The 21,366-nt window shown below is 42.2% G+C and overlaps 2 protein-coding genes across 3 annotated transcripts in view; one reads left to right on the top strand and one right to left on the bottom strand.

The window, feature by feature from the left end:
* Positions 1-21,366, bottom strand: part of nt5dc1 (5'-nucleotidase domain containing 1) — a 764,356-nt gene that overhangs the window by 471,362 nt on the left and 271,628 nt on the right. The gene's annotated exons all lie outside the window — the stretch shown is intronic.
* LOC140410803 (uncharacterized) lies at positions 882-16,786 on the top strand. Its single transcript, XM_072499427.1, has 4 exons — positions 882-946; positions 1,313-1,424; positions 7,257-7,328; positions 13,722-16,786. Exons 2-4 carry the CDS (start codon positions 1,328-1,330, stop codon positions 15,554-15,556), a joined length of 2,004 nt encoding a protein of 667 aa, XP_072355528.1. The 5' UTR covers positions 882-946; positions 1,313-1,327; the 3' UTR covers positions 15,557-16,786.

The following is a 21,366-nucleotide window of genomic DNA, read 5'->3' as shown; positions in this document are numbered from 1 at the left end:
TAACATTTCAGTGACATCACCACAACATATGATTATTAAAGTGTCATAATTAATAAATCGAAAAAGAGTCGAAGGGAAGTAACATCACGGTGCTTTACTGATGTTTAAAACAAGAGGATTAAAACTCAAAACTATTTCTTACTATCTGAACAAATGTAAACTATTCAGTGAACAAAACCATGCATCATTTCATTATTTGTAGAAGAAATACTGATACCAATTGTAAATGTCACTGGAGGAATATATCTCTGAATCTTAGCACTCTTTATTTTCCGCAATATATGTCTCTAACTGTTACCTCTTACATACTCCATCCATCCATTACTGTTCCACGTTAACAACACATTTGAGCATATAACACATGGGGCATTCCATTCTTTACATCTTGATTTTGTCCTTTTATTTATATCATTTTCTTAATGGCAGTCACTGTTGCAAACTTTGGGGCTAGATGGCCAAGAAATCTATCACCCAAATATGATCAGCTGATGTAGTACATCTATAGGTGCATGTAGCTTATTTGGAACTACAATTAGAGAAAAATAAGATCAATAAAATAGATTTGCAATACCTGTTGTTTATGTCAGTTTTCTAAACCCAAACAAATTAAAAACAAACCATGCACGCCTTTTAAACCCAATTCAGAAATCTGTTCAACATCTGCATTTGAAAATGTCTTCATGGGGAGAGCAATGCCAAAGAAAGCAAGGCAACACAAACCAGAAGAAACCACTAACCTGATACAACTTGTCAATGTGCAAAATGAAAAAGCATAATTGGTACTTGCATTTGAAAGGAGGAGCTATTGAATTTAGTGTGCATGAGTAAGCTTTCTCATATATAAATAGCAACATGTATTGTTTTTGAAAACACTTCTTCATCAGACACCCCACTATTTCAGAGGATAAATAATTAATTGGAAAACGACACTGATTTTGGAGATAAGGTATGTTGGAATTTCAATTTGAATTGAGTTTAGCATGAAGTCAAATGCTAATTGCCATTTTGCTTGCAAAGTACTTTGTATATCATATATTAATGGCATGTCGATACAATAACATGTTACATGTGTACTCTGTCTACTTAATTACAGGCAAACTATTGTAGCTTTTGTAGTGCTACAGCGGGACGTTAGATGTTAAGATTAATGTTTTCTCGCTTTTGGAAAACAATATTTTGTTGCAGATACTCTATATTCTGCTAATAACTGTACCCATTAAATCTATAGTGGACTGTAGATTTTGAGTCATTATATTAGCTCATACCTTCATTTCAATCATTGTTCAAAAAAAAATCTATCAATACTTTACAGATCTGAACTACAAACATGGCTCTGAGAGAGAATGGTGCACTTCTGTTGCTATTGTCTGTTACCTTGGTCAATGGACTTGGATATTATAGATATAATGTACATAAGTCAACTGGTAAGTGTTATGTTGTGATCCATGTGAGTTTCAATAAGCATGCTAATCCAAGTTGACAGAAACGGGGCAGCTCTATTTGTAATTCAGTCATTTGTTTATGGTTTCATCTTAAACCAAACTATATTTCAGACAACCGACTTTAATAGTGATATTCCTCCCACCACTATTTTTCAATATTCTTCATGTAAAGGTCCCAGATCTTGCGTCACTCTTTTAAAGTGGGCAATCCATTTATACCTCTAACATTTCACTTTTCCAGACAGTATGGAATGCAAAGGAGGTCACAGGTTGATGTACTCTTCAATTTTCTGTCCCTCCCAAAGGAGAATCCTTTACCAACTCCCCAGACAAACCACGGTGAGACTAGGACATTCCTGTACAAACTTGTAGTCAAATATTAGGTGGCACAACATGCTGGTGCACTGCTCCATGAAATCCATAATTCGTGCTATCTAATTGAAATAATCTCTGTGAGTGCAGACACTAGATTTTGAATAAAATATTTGGTCACCACACTGTATTACAGAAAATCATGGGGCTTTATGATTATGGATCAAGATTCATGCAAGAAAATCAGTTTTTAAAAAATCATTTTAATGCATCATAAACAAATGTGCATTCCTCACGCGAGTCACAGAACATTAATTATCCCACAGGCATTGTCATCATCGTGACTTATTTAAACCTAGAGAACATGGATTATCTCCAATTCAACTAGTGAACATTTCCACATAAACGAGTCACTCTCAGTAAATGCATTGTTTCATGTGGGTGTTTTAAGATGACATATCTGATGAGAAAAACAAACTCCTCATGCTCCGTATTCTTAAGAAATTCTGCTAGATCATAAAATGGATAGTTCAATAAAATTCAAAATAAATTAGTACTCAAACAAAATATGCTTTTCACAGTATGTGAAATTAAATTCCAGTGACAATAGTTTCCAAAAGCCTGCAACAGTGACTACAGTACGGTTGGAGTCAGAAATAGGGAGGATGGAGAAGGATATGTGGTTGTGGGGAGCAGCTGCTGAGTGTCAAATAGTGGAAGTGGGAGGTTAAATAGATATTCTGGTGTTTTGGGATATTGTGGAATTGAGCGCACTTATGAAGAAAGCTTACATTTGAGAAGGTTAAACTGTGTGCTCACTGACCTACATTCACCCCCAGTCCACAAATATATTCTTCTCCAGGTAATATCCACAATTATCATGACTTATGCTGCAATTTAACTTTGGAGCAGTGAGGAGGCTCTAGGTCCACCTCAATCATCAGAACATGGATCAAACCCCACACTGCTGGTGTGGGACGGCAAGGTATCACAGCGGTTAGCATTGTTGCTTCACAGCACTAGGGTCCCAGGTTCGATTCCCGGCTTGGGTCACTGTCTGCATCGAGTCTGCACGTTCTCCCCGTGTCTGCATGGGTTTCCTCTGGGTGCTCCGGTTTCCTCCCACAAGTCCTGAAAGACATGTTGTTAGGTAATTTGGACATTCTGAATTCTCCCTCTGTGTACCCGAACAGGCACTGGAATGTGGCGAATAGGGAATTTTCACAGTAACTTCATTGCAGTGTTAATGTAAGCCTACTTGTGACAATAATAAAGATTATTATGAACTACATGCTAGAAGTTGAGCTAATTGAGCTAACTCCACAATATCTCGATTTTAAAATTCTTATTCTTGCTTTCAACTATCTCTGTGGCATCAATCCATCCTATTTCTATAAGCAGCCCGACCACCCTTTAAGACCTCTATACTCATTGAAGTCTAGCCTCCCCAATTTTCATCACTCATCAGTGGTGGCCATGCCTTTAGCAGCCTTGGCCTTGAGCTTAGGAATTCTACCACTTTCACCTATGCTTTCAGTCTCCTGTCCTAATATCTCCTAGTGTGGTTGGGTGTCAAAATTTGTTTGCGAACTCTCCTAGTAATAATAATCTTTATTATTGTCACAAGTAGGTTACATTAACACTGCAATGAAGTTACTGCGAAAATCCCCTAGTCACCACACTCCTGTTCGGGTACACCGAGGAAGGATTCTGAATGTTCAAATTACCTAACAGAACGTCTTTCGGGACTTGTGGGGGGAAACCAGAGCAGCCGGAGAAAACCCAAGCAGACACTTGAGAACGTGCAGACTCCACACAGACAGTGACCCAAGCCCGGAATCAAACCTGGGACCCTGACGCTGTGAAGCAACAGTACTAACCACTGTGCTACCGTGCCGTCCATCTATGAAGTCCTTTGCTTTTACTCCGTTAAAATGTTACAGGTGCAATATAAATCTGAGTTGCTGTTGTTCAATACAGTCCATGGAAGAGTGGCTTTATTGCCTAAGTGGCTGTGTTTAAACAAAATAGGACTGGCAAAGAAAGAGGTTTAAAAATTGACTGTTCGATTGGAATAGATTGTGAAAACTATCCTAAACATATTTGCAACAGATTTTAAGTTACTGAAGCTTAGGTGAGGTGCTCATTCCAAGGGATGGTGCAGACTTGATGGGCAGAATGGCCTCCTTCTGCACTGCAAATTCTATGATTCTATGAATTGGTGCAAAATATCAAGGGAGACCCTTTGCCCCCAAATATCCTGGCTCTTTTGTATCATAAATCGTCATTACTTGTGGCGTTCTTATGGTAGCTCTCAGGAAATTCCAGGCCGATGAGTTTTTAATGTAAGCAGTGTACAACTCAAAACAAGACGCTGTGAGGACAAAGGAATTTCACCGGCCTCAACACTCACCGAAAACTTTACGTCAGTTAATTCCCACTTAGAATTAAATTTCTGCACCTAAAATTGTTTTTAAATTAATTATATAACACACAAGATGAGAGGCTATATACTATGTTGTTTACAATAGCACACTGTTATGTTTGAGTTATCAGGGAAGACTAGTTGAAGGATATTAAGTGCATGGTCACTCATGAATCTTCCATTTGTACAATTGATTAATCCTATGTAATATTTACTCCATAAGAGCAACATTGTAATTCAGCAAAGCTCTGTAGTAGCGATCTATATAAGTAAGCAGTTTCACATGCATCCTTGTACAGCAAATTCTTAATATCGCCCATGCCAACGAAGAGAAGGTACAGAACAGATGTTGAATACTTAATAGTGTGAAATTGCATGAGACCTTTGTGCGCTTACTGCTACCTGGAAAAATCGGCCCGGATCTAGCTTACTGCTTCAAAACAGTGTGCAACAAGAAACAGAAAACAATTAAGGAAGAATATTAGGAGAAATAACAAAATTCACTTCCAGAAAGTGTCAACACATGAAATAGATTTTGGAATGTTTGCATATGGTCATGGTGAAGGTTAGAGAGAAGTCTAGTTTGGACATTGTTCACTCATTTTCACTAAATACCAATACCAAATTACGAAAGGGGGAAAAAAACTCACACTGAACAGCTAATTTTTTCAAATATTATAACTTATAATTGTTATCTATATAAATAAAAAACTTGAATTTAGCACGTCCTACCTCAAAACTGTTAACAACGTAACTCAAAGTTGACGCCACACTCCATACTACCTGGACTCAACAAATTAGAGCTAATCAGACAGGGAATCTACCAACAAATAAGTATTCAGCAGGAATGAACACAGTCATTGAAGAATTAGCATAAGGGACAAGCAAAACACAAGAAATGGAAAATTCTCTTGACTGATTTTGCACAAACTAAACAGATACAGTATATTTGCAAAAAAGAAACAAAAAATAAATTGCTGCAAGTTGAGACACTCATTTTTCAGGATCTTCCTAATTTAAATTTGTTCCCTGTTCTGAGCAACGGTTCTAACTGTTGCTGTTGCATCAGCTAATCACTACTTCTTGACTTACCTTTTCCTCAACCTTAACTCCTGTCTAGGTATTTAGTGTTTCATTGAGGTCTCCCAATTGTTTTTTTCCACAAATGTCTCTGTCAATTAAATTAATGTGCTCCAATAAAGCAAAATAAATTCATTCAAACTGAAGTGCAAAACATTTAAAACCTACTTCAATACGATTTTTGATTTAGATGGCAAACGTTTGTAGCTATTATAAAATTGTAACATCGTGCTGGCTAACTGTAGTTAAGAAAATTCTAATGGTTTCACATAGCTGGTAGAAATGGCACAAAATAATTCAATTCACAAAATATTATGCTACTTAAGTAATACTGGAAATATTTTTTTAAAATTTATCCATGTCCATTAACTAATATAATACTGCAAATAAAATACAACAGAAATTAAATAATTTTCACAAAACCAGTAGCAAGTCAGTCTTCTACTATTACTTAATGTAGTGGTATGGAACCAATCTTGACTGAGTCAGAAGGGGTGAGTTAGAACTCGTGGTCAAAGCAGACAGTCTAATGTAATACTAAACAAAGGTAGTATTGTCAATGGTTGAGATGTTTGCCTTTCTAAGCTAAATTCAACCCAAAGTACGGCTTTTATGAAGGCAAAAATTTAAAACCAACAAATAAGTCTTGAAACAGGTTTAGTCCGTTGCATAATTAGCGCCAAAAAGTTTCTGGAACACTAACAAATTTTGCTACGGACAAGCGGCAAAATATTTGAAAACTCAATGTTCAATCATTTCCCTGTTTCTTGAAATAAAAGAGTTTCTTGCATACAGTTATTGCTCCCTGCCTTTTGTAAGTAAATATATATTTCTTCAAAAAACAATCAATCAGGTTCAAACTCTTAAAGTACAGTTAAACTAAAACCAGTTCCTAAAGTTTAGTCCATTTTGGCTATTTCCCATCTTAAAAATTGTGCCGAACGGTTTGTTTTCAAAGCTTTCTGTTTTGAGGATAGCCATCAAAAACATGGAGGGTTTCTTGAACTTTTGTTTACTTTTTATTCATATGCAGCTCGATTAAAAATCAACACTAAATGTTTTTACCTAACAAAGGAAGGATTATAATTCATAATTGCCACATTGCAGATTTATTTTTAAAAATAAGGATGTGGTAACCACAGGAGGAAAGAAAGATGTTTTGAAATCTATTCTTTCATTGGATGAAGGCGTCGCTGACAAGGCCAGTATTTTTGTCCACCCCTCATTGCCTTTGAGCTGGATTGGCTTGCCAGGCCATTTCAGAGGGCAGGTAAGAGTCAACCATATTGTTGTGGGACTGGAGTCGCGTGTCGTCCTTACTGGGTAAAGGTGACAGATTTCCTTCCTTAACCTTTTAACCTTTTTCTTTAGTGAACCAGATGGATTTTAAGCACAATTGATGAGTTTCACATAAATTCCACCAGCTGCCGGCTGGAATTTGAACCTGTGTGGCCCAGAGCAATAGGCTAGGCCTCGGGATTACTTGTCCAGTGACATTACCACTACGCCCATACCTCCCCCTAAGCGTGAAGAATCCGAGGTGACCAACATGAAAAATTTGTAAAACCAGTTATTTGCATTTATTTCAAATTCAGTATAACCTTTATTCTGTTCCCCATTTTATGCTTTAACAAAATCGGGATTAGACTTGAACAAAAATTCTACTTTACTTCTAAACATGTACAAAATATGAACTATTAAAATTACATGTATTATTTGTGTAAAACTGAGAAATGTTCGCCATTGTATCTATAACTTACTCTATTTCTTCTTCGTGATATGACTGAACATAACCTTCTGCTTAAGTTATTGCAGCTGATCCTCACCACCACTCTTCCCCCTAACCCCCCGCCCCACCCACTGCCGGGGCCCCCAAAAAAAACGATGGTGGCAACAGCCATTCTCAGGTTTTATTTTTGTGCTTGTACATGAACGCAAAGTAACAAATGAAAGATTTGAAAGTTACACACTTGTTTTGTTGACTTTACGTTAAACAGGTTATCAAAACAGTGGCCGAAGTTCGGATAGTTCAGAAGAAAACCAAGTGACTGTTTTCCATGGTTCGGGAGGTGAGGAATGGGTAGTTGTACAAACAGAATTTACATTCACTTTGAATATCAGAGAAATTACCATTGGCGACTAACAAATCTGATGTATGCACATATTTTCTTTCCAATCAGCACGTACTTTCTGGCCTGCATTTCCAACCAGGGGGCTGGTTTAGCACAGTGGGCTAAACAGCTGGCTTGTAATGCAGAACAAGGCCAGCAGCGCGGGTTCAATTCCCGTACCAGCCTCCCCGAACAGGCGCCGGAATGTGGCGACAAAGGGCTTTTCACAGTAACTTCATTGAAGCCTACTTGTGACAATACACGATTATTATTATTATGCCTATCATAATTAAGCTTACCTATTCATTTTACGCACCTCTTAATGAGTTTGCCACGTTTGAGTTTTAAAGTGACTTACATCTATGCTGTCGTAAACCACCATAGTGATCAAAATCCATGCCACACACCCCCAATTATTGCCCTTTTGCCAATATCATTTTTCTACCATTACCTGTCCTTGCTATAATTGAATCTTTCCACCACCAAACATCAAACCCTCACTACTGCCACTTCCTCCTCTCTCATTTTGCAAGCTGATATTCCGACTACTGTAACACCCCATTTCCCTCCCCGCAACATCTGTCCACTCAAGTGTTGAATTTTTAAAAGTGCTGGTGCCCAGAAATAGTCAAGAGTGTGGCTTTTGTGTAGAAGGGTGTCTGCTGGAGTTCGACCAAGTATTATCTTAAGTAATTATCTTACGTTGAACACATTTGTTATGAAGTCCCTTTCCATCACAACCTGGCCTACTATGACACGACTGTAAACCTGATCCATCTTCACCGTAACTAGACCCAGACCTCCTCCTGCAGACCAACCTCAAGTTCTAACACACAAATGTTAAAATCATTGCACTTTTTGTTGGCTCAGAAAAATTAAGTCTGGTTATGCCAGAGAAAGAAAGAGTGACAAGAGGAAAAGTCTAATAATCATTGGATAAGGATGTGTTTAAATGTGTAAAAACAACATTCTCCAGTCTCAAATAGCCTTTTTATCAACAGCAGCCTGCTACCCTCCCTGGTACTCCCAAAGGAACAGGAATAGGCATTCAGCCATCATCCTGTCCCACCATTTCTGTCAGATCATGGCTTATCTATAGCTCATTCCATTTAGCCACCTTGCTTCTACCTCCATTAATATCCTTACGCAGAAAAAATCTCAGGTTGTACATTTTATAGTGGTGTAACCTCTTTGGCATTTTTCCTGTGGTGGCTGCGGTGGTGGAGGGTCGGGAGGGGGCAGTTTGGGAGGTAGGAGAAGAATTCCAAATTTCTGCTCTCCTCTGTGTGAAGCATCACACCAATCCCAAACACACTCACTCTGACTTTAAGATTATGCCTTCCTTCTGGACTCCACCTCCATTCCCATGCCTTTCTTCTGGACTCCACCTCCAATCCCTCCCCATCACAGGAAATAATTTCTCTCCATCTATCCCAGTCTTTATCTTAAACACTGTGGGCACGATCTAATGGCGGCTCAGGATGTGGTTGGTAAATCTCGTGAGGGGCCTCTTGCGAGATTTACCCAGCACGTCACGTCTCACGAGATCAAATGGGATCTCGCGAGACATTGTGATCTGGATCCTGCCCACAATGGGCAGGACCTAAATTTACATACATAAGTGTGCAGTTAGGCACACTTCTGAGGTGATCCGAGGCCCCAGGAGGTCGACCTTTGGGCAGGGTGGCACCCTGGCACTGCTGGTGCCATCCTGGCACCTTGACACTACCAGCCTGGCACCCTGGCAGTGCCAGACTGGCAGCCTGAAAGTGCCATCCTGGCACTGCCAAGTGCCAAGCTGGCGTTTTGCCTACGCTGAGGATCGGGCTCTGGGGTTCCCTGCCCTTGAGGTCAGGTGCGAAAGGCTCGAGGATGCCCCGACAGGAAAGTCGGCAGGGCACAGGGGTCACATTGGGGGAATCGAGAGATGCTGATCACTTCCTACACTAACGACCGTTGCAATGTGCGGCCTCACATTCCCGTACCAGCCTCCCCGAACAGGCGCCAGAATGTGGCGACTAGGGGCTTTTCACAGTAACTTCATTTGAAGCCTACTTGTGACAATAAGTCCCCGGGGCCTGATGGGATTTATCCTAGGATTCTCTGGGAGGCCAGGGAAGAGATTGCTGGACCTTTGGCTTTGATTTTTATGTCATCATTGGCTACAGGAATAGTGCCAGAGGACTGGAGGATAGCAAATGTGGTCCCTTTGTTCAAAAAGGGGAGCAGAGACAACCCCGGCAACTATAGACCGGTGAGCCTCACGTCTGTAGTGGGTAAAGTCTTGGAGGGGATTATAAGAGACAAGATTTATAATCATCTAGATAGGAATAATATGATCAGGGATAGTCAGCATGGCTTTGTAAAGGGTAGGTCATGCCTCACAAACCTTATCGAGTTCTTTGAGAAGGTGACTGAACAGGTAGACGAGGGTAGAGCAGTTGATGTGGTGTATATGGATTTCAGTAAAGCGTTTGATAAGGTTCCCCACGGTAGGCTATTGCAGAAAATACGGAGGCTGGGGATTGAGGGTGATTTAGAGATGTGGATCGGAAATTGGCTAGCTGAAAGAAAACAGAGGGTGGTGGTTGATGGGAAATGTTCAGAATGGAGTTCAGTTACAAGTGGCGTACCACAAGGATCTGTTCTGGGGCCGTTGCTGTTTGTCATTTTTATCAATGACCTAGAGGAAGGCGCAGAAGGGTGGGTGAGTAAATTTGCAGACAACACTAAAGTCGGTGGTGTTGTCGACAGTGAGGAAGGATGTAGCAGGTTACAGAGGGACATAGATAAGCTGCAGAGCTGGGCTGAGAGGTGGCAAATGGAGTTTAATGTAGAGAAGTGTGAGGTGATTCACTTTGGAAAGAATAACAGGAATGCGGAATATTTGGCTAATGGTAAAGTTCTTGGAAGTGTGGATGAGCAGAGGGATCTAGGTGTCCATGTACATAGATCCCTGAAAGTTGCCACCCAGGTTGATAGGGTTGTGAAGAAGGCCTATGGAGTGTTGGCCTTTATTGGTAGAGGGATTGAGTTCCGGAGTCAGGAGGTCATGTTGCAGCTGTACAGAACTCTGGTACGGCCGCATTTGGAGTATTGCGTACAGTTCTGCTCACCGCATTATAGGAAGGACGTGGAGGCTTTGGAGCGGGTGCAGAGGAGATTTACCAGGATGTTGCTTGGTATGGAGGGAAAATCTTATGAGGAAAGGCTGATGGACTTGAGGTTGTTTTCGTTGGAGAGAAGAAGGTTAAGAGGAGACTTAATAGAGGCATACAAAATGATCAGGGGGTTAGATAGGGTGGACAGTGAGAGCCTTCTCCCGCGGATGGAAATGGCTGGCACGTGGGGACATAGCTTTAAACTGAGGGGTAATAGATATAGGACAGAGGTCAGAGGTAGGTTCTTTACGCAATGAGTGGTGAGGCCGTGGAATGCCCTACCGCCAACAGTAGTGAACTCGCCAACATTGAGGGCATTTAAAAGTTTATTGGATAAGCATATGGATGATAATGGCATAGTGTAGGTTAGATGGCTTTTGTTTCGGTGCAACATCGTGGGCCGAAGGGCCTGTACTGCGCTGTATCGTTCTATGTTCTAATAAGCGATTTTCATTTTCATTTCATTTCTCAGCAGGGCCTTCCCCACCAAGGCCCGATAAAATAAGAGTCCCGTTCGATAGCAGGGTCCCTCTTGGCACGTCCACAACGGGACTCTTTTTTTAACCCGTTATATCACGTCCTGTATCCTTTCATAGCAAACAGAACCATTGATTATAAAAACAGAAATTGCAGGATCATTCATCAGGTCTGGCAACATCGTCAGAGTACAAGGCTAAAAGTATCAATAAAGTTCCTTTGTAATAAAAATGCAATTTCACTTATTTAATCACTGTAGGCCGTGTGGTCTTTATAATACTTTGCACATTATATAGTATCATCACATCCAACTTAAACTCTTTGTTGATAGGCTCAAAGCAGCAAATAAAAACCAAAATGTGGAAATCAAAATATAAGAAAGCAACTAGACAACAATCAATGACAAATCACTCAGATGATCAAATCATAAAAATATACAGAAAGAACAAAGTGGGCAAATGAACTTAATCATTCAGAACTTCTTATCTTTCCTTCTACTGCTCCTGGACTCCAGGCTTTCTTCCTCCTAGTCTTGACCTAATTCTCTATTAGTGCCCCATACTCTAACAGACTCTCCAAAGTTACCATTTTCAGAATCTCCTATCTCACAATTCTGTGTTATCTCACTACATCCCCACAATATACTGATACAGGAGGGATATATTCCTATTCTCCAAGACCCTTTGTATTAGTTTCTGAATCATTTACATCCCAAGTCAACCAGCCCAAGAGTATTGATGCATCAGTGCTTTCTAACTGGGATTCCACCATGTGGTTTACAGCAGATAATATAGCTAGATCATTTCCTTGTAGTTCCCAATTAAAAATGTCCCATTAAATGATGGTGTTTGGTCTGAAGCATAAGAAAGCCATATCTTGCTTGGATTAAGTAATAATAATAATAATCTTTATTAGTGTCACAAGTAGGCTTACATTAACACTGCAATGAAGTTACTATGAAAATCCCCTAGTCGCCACACTCCGGCGCCTGTTCGGGTACACAGAGGGAGAATTCAGAATGTCCAAATTACCTACAAACACGTCTTTTGGAACTTGTGGGAGGGAACCAGAGCACCCGGAGGAAACCCATGCAGACACGGGGAGAACATGCAGACTCCGCACAGTGAGTGACACAAGCCGCGAATCGAACCTGGGTCCCTGCGCTGTGAAGCAACAGTGCTACCATTGCGCTATCGTGCTAAGTCACAAATGGAATACAGAGGCAAAGGATCTACGGTTAGGGTTACATAAATCACTTAATGTAATGGTGCAGGTTAATAAGATGATTTAGAAAGACTTGACTACTTCAGGAGAGATTGAACTGAAAAACAGAACTATTTTGAACCTGTATGTGAACCTTGGTTAGACCACATTTGAATATGGTGCAGTTTTGATCTTGATATTATAAAAAGGGATATAGAGGTATTAGACAATGTTGGAAAAATATTCACAGAATGACACCAAAACCAAGAGAATATACTGATCAGGAAAGGCTCGTGGTTTTTTTTCCCTTTGGGGTTTGGTAGGAAAGCGTTAGGAGGATTAGGAGGTTGATTATCAACCGATTGAACCTGGCCATAAGTGCTCCTTCCATGGCCACTAAGTCCAACAGTGGGACTTGAATCCAGAGGTTCGAGTTCAGAGGTCGGAGCACTACCCACTGAGCCACAAGACTTTGTTTAAGGGAATTAAATGGTTTGATAGAGTAGACTAAAAAAAGTTTTCACTTATGGGGGGTGGAGCGATCAAAACTAGAGATCACAGAGATTAGATAGTCAATCATAAATCCAACGGGGGATTCTAGAAAAACCCCTTCACCCAAAGAGTGGTAAGAATGTGAAACATGTTACCACAAGGAGCAGTTGAGACAAATAGCGCAGCATGTTGAAGGGCAAGCTAGGAAAACACATGAGAGAGCAAGAAATATGTGGATAATGCTGATGGGGTTAGTTGAAGCAGATTGGGAGGAGGCTCGGATGGAGCATAAACACCAGTTAAACCAATTGGGCCAAGTGGCCTGTTTTTGTGCTGTACACGCAATGGAACTCAATGCAACAATTTACGCCATCACTGTAAGCAAAATATTTCCAATGTAAAACTACAGACAATACGCACAGTTCGGAGCATACACGAAAATGAAAATATTGGCTTTTCCCTCAATGTACAAATGTACTTCAGTTGTGAGATGCTGCAAGCTGGGAAACCACAGAAAAAGCACGGGTGCTCTCATTACTGGCAAAATAAAACAAATACACAATCATGGTTTCCTTCAGTGGCTTGTACAAATAAGCGCACCAATATGCAATTAATTGTGTAAAATTACATGTATGCAAAACTCATCCCACATGAATTCTAAAACATGAACTTAGCACTATTTCCATGGAACCCTGTTCTGTCAAGCAGCTTTAGCTGAACTTTTCGAATACTATCCCACACCACTCCCTTTATTCATTGACAAGGTGTTGTTAATATCTGGTTGCTCACTCTCTGATATAGCTCATATTCCACGTTGTTAATTGATGTAAAAATATAACATTTTTCAAAATGACTTTTATTTATTCTTAAAAATGTGTACCCTTGAAAAATATAGAAGGATAGTACTGAAATCAGTTATGCCCTTACAATGAGGAAACTTTGAAAAACTAACATAAATACTGTCCTGACACTCGCAATCTAAACCTCATCTCTTCTTTTTGTCTATTAACATTAACAGTTAGATGGTATCGTGGGCCAGCTGGTCCTCCAGGGCGCCAGGGTCCACCAGGCCCAACAGGACACCCAGGAAAATCAGGAGTTGGGAGTCCAGGGATATCTGGTCGTCCAGGGCAGCCAGGACCGCCAGGGCTGCCAGGAATGGGGAAATCTGGTATTCCAGGAGCACCAGGAAAGTCAGGTGAAAGAGGATTTCCTGGACCAAAAGGTGGCATGGGACATCAGGGGACACAAGGACAGAAAGGCCAACCAGGACCTAGAGGATATCCTGGACCAACCGGAATATCGCTTCCCGGTAAACCGGGTCCACCAGGTCCAGCTGGTTCTACAGGAGCAATAGGACGACCTGGGGGAAAAGGAGAACAAGGGTATCCTGGTCCCATTGGGCCAAAAGGAGAAAAAGGAGTTGGAATTCCAGGACATCCAGGTGAAAGAGGTCCTCCAGGTCTACGAGGGCCACAGGGGATCCGTGGTGAACCAGGCTATGGCAAACCAGGAGCTCCTGGCCTCTCTGGTTCCCCAGGAGAAAAAGGTGAAAAGGGCTTAGCAGGTCCACCTGGAATGTCTGGTCACCCAGGTCAGAGAGGCAGCCCAGGATTACCCGGGCCGTCAGGAATTGGAAAGCCTGGAGCAGATGGCACACCAGGGTTGCCAGGACCGCCTGGACTCAAGGGCACTCCGGGTTCACGAGGTGCATCAGGCGAGCCTGGTCTTCCAGGTTTTGGAAGGCCAGGTTTACCAGGACCTAAAGGAGACCGTGGTGCCCCAGGTGCTGCAGGATATCGTGGGGAGAAAGGAGAGAGAGGTGAACCTGGCATCCCAGGAAGCTCAGGACTGATCGGGCCATCTGGCCCACCTGGGCCACATGGTCTAAGAGGGGCATCCGGTGCACCAGGTGCACTTGGACAAAAAGGGGCACCAGGTACAAGAGGTAACCAGGGGTATCCAGGGCTAAAAGGTGAAATAGGCCCTGGAGGTGCCCCAGGGAAATCAGGAATTCCAGGAGCACCTGGTGCACCAGGTCCAGAAGGACTAAGGGGACCACCTGGTCAAAAAGGATCCATTGGACCAGTTGGGCCAGGTGGTCAGCCAGGTGGTCATGGTCCTCCAGGTCCTTCAGGGCCACCAGGATTCCGAGGTGAAGTTGGATTATCTGGGCCTGCTGGACCACCAGGTCGAAATGGTCCACCTGGACGTTCAGGTACGCCAGGACTCCAAGGAGAAAAAGGAGATGTAGGACCTCCAGGCCCTCCTGGACCACCAGGTCGGTCTCCTGGTTTTCATGAAATAGAGTCACATGGACTACCAGGCCCAATGGGTGAACAAGGCCCCCCAGGTCCGCCTGGACCACCTGGTCCACCAGGGCGCCCTGCAGAAATTGTACAACCAGGAAAATATGGGTATTCTAATGGTGGTTTCATCCCGGACAGCACAAGATCATATCCAGCTTTCACAGCCATTCTTTTAGGACCATTTCCCGCTGTAGGGCAGCCAATAGCTTTTAGCAAAATAGTAGCCAATCAAAACAATGATTATGATCCATCAACTGGGGTATTTACATGTCAAATACCAGGCATCTATCAATTTTCTTACCATATACAAGTCAAAGAAAGAAATGTTTGGGTTGGGCTGTTCAAAAATAGTGAACCAGTAATGTATACATATGATGATTATAAAGAAGGTTATGTTGATCAAGCTTCAGCAAGTGCTATAATACAGTTACGTGAAAATGACCAGGTTTATGTTCAGTTACCTTCAGAAGAGTCTAGTGGTTTATTTTCCTCTGATTATATGCATTCATCCTTCTCTGGGTTTTTAATTAGTCAAACTTTTTGATTTACATCAATCACACTGTTGAGTCTCCATTCTCTCCTCTCCCCCCGCCTCCCCAAACCTTCCACCCACCTCACCCCATCCTCCTGGTGAGCTACCTACGGCACTCCTGCAACTCACATGGAAGGTTTCAATAAGGCCAGCTGACAAATGTGGTGTGGTGCTCTTGCTGAGGCTGTCGTGCAGACATAGCTTGAGCCCTGCCCACCACCTGACAAGTGGGCGCTCCAGTTAAAGCATGTTGCCAAAGTCTTTTTATCAATCTGTCGCACTACTGCCTCTGGCATTTTGGATTTGCACTGCGCAACAGTAGTTCACAGGAAGTCCGTCATTTCACATGACATCAGAAGTATGCATTGGCCACTTACATTTTCCAATTTTCAAGTTAATTTGGTGTCAGTTGTCCCCACCTTAACCCAGAGAAAAGGAACTGAAAATTCTTTTTATAATGAATGATGTGGCTAAAATGTATCGCTTCAAGAGTTTAGAATTATATATCAAACATTAGCTTACTGCAACTACTTCACTAAAGGAATTATTTTAGTCCATTGCAAGGGGAAACGCCCCTTTGGATGAAACCCAAAAGTGCCTGCCAAAGAATTACAACAAAAGACCCCTTTTTAGGGCGACCAGCAAATAAAGGTCTCACACCGAATGAGGTCTACACTAACCAGTGCTAATTTTATGAAATACACTGTGACAAATAGGTGTTCTCATTATGTTGTGTCAAGTTGTGCATTGAAATGGCACAAAATAAATCCCGTACCAGCCTCCCCGAACAGGCGCCAGAATGTGGCGACAAGGGGCTTTTCACAGTAACTTCATTTGAGGCATATTTGTGACAATAAGCGATTTCATTTCATTCATTTCATAGGAAATGTAAAAATCGGGTTAATTTCTGCTTTCCACATGTACCTACTCAAAACCATGACCAGAATTATCTCACAAAAGTGTTGAATTCCAAACCCACAAAGCAATGATGCCACAATTAATTCATAAGAAGGCACTTTAGTTAATATACTAATGCAATAAAACCAAGCCAATAGGAATCAATGTTTCAAAATTGCACAGTGAACTATAAACTCAATGTATAAACTCAAGGTCCTCTTGTCAGAAAACACATTGTTCGAAGATAAGTTGTAATGAGATGCATTTATAGCCATGAAGCTGTTCATTATTTCAAAGTTTGTATTTTATATATAAAAAAAACAAATAAAATTGTTTATGATGCTATTCTAAATGTCACTTTCTTCTAATCAACCTGAATTATGAAAAGTAGCTGCTAGCACTGAGGCTCAAACTGGTAGGATGTGGGCCCATGCTTCCTGAGGAGAAGTTGCAGACTGGGTGTGCACTGGCTGTGAGGAACAGGGGCAGAACTGACATTTTAATCCCATTTTCCCTGCAACTCAACTTCTGATCCAAAGAAATGTCTGCCCATTGCTGCAGCAATTCAGGGAGTTCTGGAAACATCCTTGGATAAGAGGCAAAGAAAGAGTTCACATTTCGCAGCCTCAGGACATCCGAAAGAGAGTAGCCAGGAAGAGGGTTGGCCCACTCAAGGACAGGGGAGGGAATCTATGCACGGAGCCAGAGGAAATGGCAAGGTATTAAATGAGTACTTTGCGTCAGTATTCACCAAAGAGAAGGACTTGGTGGATGATGAATCTGGGGAAGGATGTGTAGATAGGTTGGGTCATGTTGAGATCAAAAAGGAGGATGTATTGGGGGTCTTGAAGAACATTAAGGTAGACAAGTCCCAAGGTCCTGATGGGATATACCCCTGAATACTGAGAGGGGCAAGGGAGGAACTTGCTGGGGCCTTGAGAGAAATCTTTATATCCTCACTGGATACAGGGAAGGTCCCAGAGGATTGGAGAATATCTAATGTTGTTCTTTTGTTTAAGAAGGCTAGCAAGGATAAGTCAGATAATTACAGGCCAGTGAGCGTTACATCAGTGGTAGGGAAATTATTGGAGAGCATTCTTCGAGAAAGGATTTAATCGCACTTGGGAATAAGCGGATGTATTAGCGAGAGACAACATGGTTTTGTGAAGGGGAGGTCGTGTATCACTAACTTGATCGAGTTTTTGAGGAAGTGACAAAGATGATTGATGAGGGTAGGGCAGTGGATCTTGTCTACATGGACTTCAGTAAGGCCTTTGACAAGGTCCCTCATGGCAGATTGGTACAGAAGGTGAAGTCGCACGGGATCAGAGGTGAGCTGGCAAGATGGGTACTGGCCCGGTCATAGAAGGCAGACGGTAGCAGTGGAAGGGTGTATTTCCAAATGGAGGGCTGTGACTAGTGGCGTTCCTCAGGGATCAGTGTGGGACCTTTTTCTGTTTGTTATATATATATATATGTAAATAAATGATTTGGCGGAAAATGTAACTAGTTTGATTAGTAAATTTGCGGACGACACAAAGGTTGGTGGAATTGAGGACTGTCAAGAGTATACAGTAGGATATAGGTCGGTTGGAGACTTGGGCAGAGAGATGGCAGATGGAGATTAATCTGGACAATGTGAGGAAATGTATTTTGGAAGGACTAATACAGATGGTAAATATACATTAAATGGCAGAACCCTTAAGAGTATTGATTGGCAGAGGGATATGGGTGTACAGGTACACAGGTCACTGAAAGTGGCAAAGCAGGTGGAGAAGGTAGTCAAGAAGGCCGGGGCATTGGCATGTCATGTTGCAGCTTTCAAGGGCCTTAGTTAGGTCGCACTTGGAATATAGTGTTCAGTTCTGGTCGCCATACTACCAGAAGGATGTGGAGGCTTTGGAGAGGGTGCAGAAAAGATTTACCAGGACGCCGCTTGGTCTGGAGGGCATTAGCTATGAGGAGAGGTTGGAGAAACTTGGTTTGTTCTCACTGGAACAACGAAGGTTAAGGGGCGACCGGATAGAAGCCTAGAAGATTATGAGGGGCATGGACAGAGTGGAAAGTCCGAAGCTTTTTCCCAGGGTGCAATGGTCAATTACTTGGGGGCATAGGTTAAAGGTGCGAGGAGCTAGGTTTAAAGGAGATGTAAGAGATAAGTTTATTTTACTCAGAGGGTGGTCGGAGCCTGGAACTCGCTGCAGGGGGAGATAATGGAATCAGATATGATAGTGACTTTTAAGGGACGTCTTGACAAATACATGAACAGGATGGGAATAGAGGGATATGATCCCCGAAAGGGTAGGGTTTTTTAGTTCAGACGGGCAGCATGGTCGGTGCAGGCTTGGAGGGCCGAAGGGCCTGTTCCTGTCTGTAATTCTCTTTGTTCTTTTCTTTGAAAGCACTTTACAACCAATAATTTACAGTTACTAGTTCACGCTCTCAGGCCCAGTGGATCCCATGCATGAAGAAACCATGCATGATTCCAAAAAGGTGAAGAGCTAAAGTAATCGATCTCTGCCAGCTTTGGGTTGCTTGAGAGCTGTTCCAATTTCCTCCTGAAAAACTAGTGTGGGCAGCTGTTAATGTCCACAGGTTTGGACGGGCCGACTTAAATATTAAAATGGCTCCATCTTTGGAGTTTAAAATGTAGAGTCAAGAGCATAAACAAAGTCTCACCTTGTTGCACATCTGGCAGCACAACATGAATGCAGCAAAAACGAGTCCTAAATGTCGAATTTTTGGAATGGAGTATTACACGGGAAGCCACAAAATCAGAAAAAAATAACAAATAAAATGTAAGATGTGGAGAAAACCACAAATACTATTGTTTCTACCACACAACAGCGCCTATACTTTCTCAGGAAACTAAGGAAATTCAGCATGGCCATATTGACTCTTACCAACTTTTACAGATGCACCATAGAAAGCAGCCTATCTGGCTACATCACAGCCTGGTACGGCAACTGCTCGGCCCAGGACCGCAAGAAACTTCAGAGAGTTGTGAACACAGCCCAGTCCTCACACGAGCCCGCCTCTCATCCACTGATTTTGTCTACACCTCCCTCTGCCTTGGGAAAGTGGGCAGCATAATCAAAGACCCCTCCCACCCGGCTTACTCACTATTCCAACTTCTTCCATTGGGCAGGAGATGCAAAAGTCTGAGAACACACACTAACAGGTTCAAAAACAGCTTCTTCCCCACTGTTACGAGACTCCTAAATGGCCCTCTTAGGGACTGGTCTGATCCACACATCTTCTCTACTGATTAGCACTACACTCCAGTATGCTTCACCCGATGGCCATGTCGATGTATTTACATTCTGTATTTTATGTTTGCCCTGTTTTTCCTTTTCATGTATGGAATGATCTGTCTGCACTGTACGCAGAATAGTTTCACTGTACCTCGGTACACGTGACAATAAACAAATCCAATCCAATTGGTAATTTTATGAACTTACAGACTGACAGGAGCTCTATGTGCCAGGAATGGAAATCCAGTCCCATTGTAGTCCCACAATTTTAATTAAGTCCAGAGCTTGCAACATGTAAGTGTTCTTCTCTGGCAGCACAAATAAATAATGACATTTTAACTTTGTCTTGAAGCACAATTATAGAAGAAGTGTTCATATCCCTTCATTACCCCTCTATCAAACTCAACATCATGATTCTGTTCTTACACCAAAGTAGACGAATATTCATTTTTTAAACATGTGTTAACATCAAGATATTATTTAGCATGTTTTCATCTGAAATAATCATCCATCCAAAACAAAGCAGCCTGCCTGATTGGCACCCTTTTCACCATTTCAAACATTTACTCCCACTGATGCACAGTGGCGGAAATGTGTACCATCCACAAGATGCACTGCAGCAACTCTCAGGGCTCCTTTGACAACACTTTCCAAACCCATGAACTCGAACACCTAAAAGGACAAGGGTAGCAGATGCATAGAAACATCACCAATTGTAAGTTCCCCTCCAAGCCACACACCATCCTGACTTGGTAATATATCGCCCTTCCTTCACAGCCACTGGGTCAAAATTCTGGAACTCCCTTCCTGCTGTGTGGGTGTGCCTACACCACATGGACTGCAGTGGTTCAAGAAGACAGCTCATCACTACCTCCTCAAGGACAATTAGAGATGGGCAATAAATACTGGCCTGGCCAGCAACGCCCACATCCTGTGCAAGAAAAAATAAAATTAATGAACTCAGGATATTGACTGAAATACTTTTGGGAAGCCACATTGAACAGACACATTGGGCTGAATTAAATGCAGTCAGCAGGCATCCTAAAGAAGAAGCTGATCCAACGTCACATGTTTGCACTGCAATTGGGGTGGTCATTCCTATTTAGGATAACCACCCGTCTTAGAGTTCCTAGCCAATTACAGAGCGGGCAGTCCAGGTATGCTGCCAGGAACAATAGCCATTGCCGGGACTGCTATCTGGCTGCATCACAGCCTGGTATGGCAACTGCTCGGCCCAGGACTGCAAGAAACTTCAGAGAGCCGTGAACACCGCCCAGTCCATCACACAAACCTGCCTCCCGTCCACTGACTCCATCTACACCTCCCGCTGCCTGGGGAAAGCGGGCAGCATAATCAAAGATCCCTCTCACCCGGCTTACTCACTCTTCAAACTGCTTCCATTGGGCAGGAGATACAGAAGCCTGAGAACACGCACGAACAGACTGAAAAACAGCTTCTTCCCCACTGTTACCAGACTCCTAAATGACCCTCTTATGGACTGACCTCATTCACACTACACCCTGTGTGCTTCATCCGATGCGGGGCTTATGTAGTTACATTGTATACCTTGTGTTGCCATATTAAGTGTTTTCTTTTATTCCCTTTTATTCCCATGTGCTTAATGATCTGTTGAGCTGCTCGCAGAAAAATACTTTTCACTGTACCTCGGTA

The sequence above is a fragment of the Scyliorhinus torazame genome, chromosome 4 (assembly GCF_047496885.1).
Source record: "Scyliorhinus torazame isolate Kashiwa2021f chromosome 4, sScyTor2.1, whole genome shotgun sequence".
Taxonomy (NCBI): domain Eukaryota; kingdom Metazoa; phylum Chordata; class Chondrichthyes; order Carcharhiniformes; family Scyliorhinidae; genus Scyliorhinus; species Scyliorhinus torazame.
This window is presented reverse-complemented; position numbering and strand designations above follow the sequence as displayed.

What these genes read in the sequence shown, in the direction of transcription:
- LOC140410803 (XM_072499427.1), top strand. Translation starts at nt 1,328, where the DNA reads ATGGCTCTGAGAGAGAATGGTGCACTTCTGTTGCTATTGTCTGTTACC. An exon ending in TAATGTACATAAGTCAACTG is followed by an intron (nt 1,425 to 7,256) that starts GTAAGTGTTATG and finishes TACGTTAAACAG; the next exon opens with GTTATCAAAACAGTGGCCGA. An exon ending in TGTTTTCCATGGTTCGGGAG is followed by an intron (nt 7,329 to 13,721) that starts GTGAGGAATGGG and finishes TAACATTAACAG; the next exon opens with TTAGATGGTATCGTGGGCCA.